Here is a 3,733-nt window from a genome sequence, read left to right as displayed (position 1 = left end):
GTCAGTGAGTTCATCTGGAGGTCGAAGGAACATCAACGTGTCAGCCAGTCCAACAAGCCCCCACGAGGCACTGGGCTCTGTGTCTGCACTGTCTCTGAGGGAGTAGTGGGCAGCACAGGAGCAGTACATCACCAACCTACCGGTCACCTCACAAACAGTTACAAGAAAATTAAGCATTGCTTTGAGAAATCAAATATGTAAAATGGCTTGCTAAGCCTTTACAGGTGGTAAGAGATTCAACCTTCAGTTGACGTCCCTCGAAGGACCTGCAGACATCCTTGTTAACTGCTTTGCCCAATTTGATCAAACTGAGCATCGCAAAGCATTGGCATTTTAAAGAGCTTCATTCTGCCCTAATACTTCACTTCCAGCTATTCCATTTAAAGGATTTAATGAGATAGATATCAACCCACGAATTCCCCGGATCATAGAGAGTATAATACATGGTGGGCCAATTCCAGCCAGCTGCCAAATCTTGACAAGCCATTACACATGCTTGCTATATTTTACCTATAGATCGGACTACATCAAATTATCTTTTTGTAATGACAACTTGGCAAACCGAGTAGGCTCCGCAACCATTTACAGACACAGGCCTCGGCAGCCTGCGTAGACGATATCATGTGGTTTGGTTGTACATGTCTGTATACAGGTGGCAGACGTACATTTATAAAAAGTAAACCATCCAAAGCGTGTATTTAATGTGTATCAGTTTGGATGTTTTCAGAAACAAAAATTATAAAGAAAACAAATGCTAGTATGTACATCTAAAATAACACATCTTTGGTATGACATGAGCACATGAATAGAACTTAGCATGAGACTGTGACCTCCATGGAAATCATACACTGCTCCACTTCTTCTCCCTCGCCACGTCATTCTCCTGTTCAGAAAAATTAGCTCATTTTAATGAAATAATGATTCCCATTAGATAGCATTATGGCCGCTGACTGGCAATTTTAATGGGAATAACAGCAAGCCTTTGAGCTCTGGTAAACATGATTTTGTATCATGATGTTTCTCTTTCTTTATATCTCCCTCATTTAATTTTCCTCCAGAAACCTTGTTTATTGCACATTCCTTTTTCACTCCAAACACAGCGTGAAAGAACTGTCATTATCCATTCCCTGGTGCAGGCACCCTACAATGTTGTCGCTGCATGGGCCAGAGCTGTAACCAAAGCGATGTTAACGTGTCATGCATGTTGCATCACGTTTCAAGTTTCCCAAGAGCCAGGAGGAGGGGAGCAGGAGGGCCACTTTGAAGTGTTTGGAAAAATAAAGAGAGATGATAGCAGAACTCCCAGGATGCATCAGCCTTCATAACGGTCACATTCCGGGTGCCAGATGCCAAAGGCATCTAGCCATGTAAATTGATATTTTTTTGTTTTCTTCTCCTCACCTCCGCCCCCATGTGGCTTCCCATGCCAATGTGCTAAAAAAGGCCCCAAAGAACCACTCCGCTCCATTGCCCTCTATTCAAGAGTCATGGTGGACCTGTGGCATCCCCACCCTGCCTCAACTGACAGCCTGTCGCTCCAGCTGTTAGCGTCCAAAGGTGAGCGTGGTGGTGCGCTCTGGGGGAGGGAAGGGACCACCGGTGCCCTCGGACGGGACTCTGAGGATAGAGGGCGGTGAGCGGGGCCTGGCCCTCACCCCCATGGTGGCAGAGGGCACAGTGGGCAGCGCTACAGTCTGTATGGTGGCCCTCTCGCGTGGCCCCAGCTCCTCCAGGCCCTGTGGGGGGCCCTCGTAGCCCATGTTGAGCCGCAGGGGCTGATGGGCTTGGCAGTAGTCCACGATAGGCTGCTCATACCGGTAGTACGTTAGGGCGCCCATCTGGTGCGGGGCCTGTTTAGAAGAGGGAGGGAGGGAGGGAGGGAGGGAGGGAGGGAGGGAGGGAGGGAGGGAGAGGGAGGGAGGGAGGGAGGATGACGCAGGGATTTAGAATGGCAGAGGGAGAGAGAGAGAATGTGGGAGAAATTAGGTGGGAGAGGGAGAGGAGGGGCAGAGAGAAAAAAACATCAGAGATGTCAATCTCAAATGCTTCTATTTTTTGTTGAGAGCTCTGAGCACTCTAGATATCAACAAGCAGTTGGGAACAAATATTCATCAATAATTATAATAATATCTACAATTCAAACAAATATTTTTGTCAAACAGTGAGTCGTTTGTCAGAAAACAATAACAATGTGTATCAATTCCCTAAATGAGTCATTCATTTACATTTGAGACATTTAGCAGACTCTCTTATCCAGAGTGATTTACAGTTAGTGCATTCACCTTAAGAAAGCCAGCTGGAACAACCACATATCACAGTCACTTATCGTTCTATGTCATTTCAGCAAGCCATGACACCATCTCAGATTATTCTGAAATCTTTTCTGTAGTTAAAAACAGAATAGATGAGCATTCCCGCAAAATTATTTTTCTGACATTTAATTTGATCTCTGAGAAATTAAGCTAATTGATTGTACCCAAATTGGCCCTTTCAATTAAAAGGATTTACATTAAATTATATTTATTATATATTTACATTACATATCAGTATAGTACCCAACATCTGATTTGGACTATTGAGAAAGACATGAAGAAGATCCGTTTCGGATCAAAACATTGTCAATAAAGAGGTGAATTGGGAAGTTCAACAATATGGACGAACACCCCACACACCATGCCATCCATGAACACCCCACACACCATGCCATCCACGAACACCCCACACACCATACCATCCACGAACACCCCACACACCATGCCACCCACGAACACCCCACACACCATGCCATCCACGAACACCCCACACAACATGCCACCCACGAACACCCCACACAACATGCCACCCACAAACCCCCCACACACCGTGCCACCCACGAACACCCCACACACCATGCCACCCACGAACACCCCACACACCATGCCACCCACGAACACCCCACACACCATGCCACCCACGAACACCCCACACACCATGTCCCCCACGAACACCCCACACACCATGCCACCCACGAACACCCCACACACCATGCCACCCACGAACACCCTACACACCATGCCACCCACGAACACCCCACACACCATGCCACCCATGAACACCCCACGCCATCCACAAACACCCCACACACCATGCCACCCACGAACACCTCACACACCATGTCACCCACGAACACCCCACACACCATGCCACCCACGAACACCCCACACACCATGCCACTCACAAACACCCCACACACCATGCCACCCATGAACACCCTACACACCATGCCACCCACGAACACCCCACACACCATGCCACCCATGAACACCCCACGCCTTCCACAAACACCCCACACACCATGCCACCCACGAACACCTCACACACCATGCCACCCACGAACACCCCACGCCATCCACGAACACCCCACACACCATGCCACTCACAAACACCCCACACACCATGCCACCCACGAACACCCCACACACTATGCCAATCCCACCCCAACAACTGTCTGACAAGTAGTATGGAGCTGCACTTCGAGTATTGGTTCTTCATCCTATGTAATTTATTTCCGTGCAAATCCGGTGATGTTTTTTTCCCTGTTCAGAGACATTAGCAATTGAAGTTGCTTGTATTATTTACCATATATTTGTGTGAAAGTACCGGATGCCACTGTTCCTGCTACTGCCACACCCTTATCCATTATCCATTTTGCTGGTCTCTTGTGTTTATTAAATGGATCACAACATTTTCTTTG

General features: G+C 47.7%; 1 protein-coding gene across 1 annotated transcript in view; it reads right to left on the bottom strand.

The window, feature by feature from the left end:
* Positions 1-1,524: 1,524 nt before the first annotated feature.
* LOC139409963 (leucine-rich repeat transmembrane neuronal protein 4-like) overlaps positions 1,525-3,733 on the bottom strand; it is a 117,677-nt gene continuing 115,468 nt past the window's right edge. Inside the window, exon 3 of the mRNA XM_071155376.1 lies at positions 1,525-1,850. Coding sequence (XP_071011477.1) covers positions 1,545-1,850 — 306 coding nt within the window. The 3' untranslated portion in view covers positions 1,525-1,544. The remainder of the gene's footprint in view (positions 1,851-3,733) is intronic.

The sequence above is a fragment of the Oncorhynchus clarkii genome, chromosome 5 (genome assembly GCF_045791955.1).
Source record: "Oncorhynchus clarkii lewisi isolate Uvic-CL-2024 chromosome 5, UVic_Ocla_1.0, whole genome shotgun sequence".
Taxonomy (NCBI): domain Eukaryota; kingdom Metazoa; phylum Chordata; class Actinopteri; order Salmoniformes; family Salmonidae; genus Oncorhynchus; species Oncorhynchus clarkii.
Note: the sequence above shows the minus strand (reverse complement) of the source record. Positions and strands in the feature narration are given on the sequence as shown.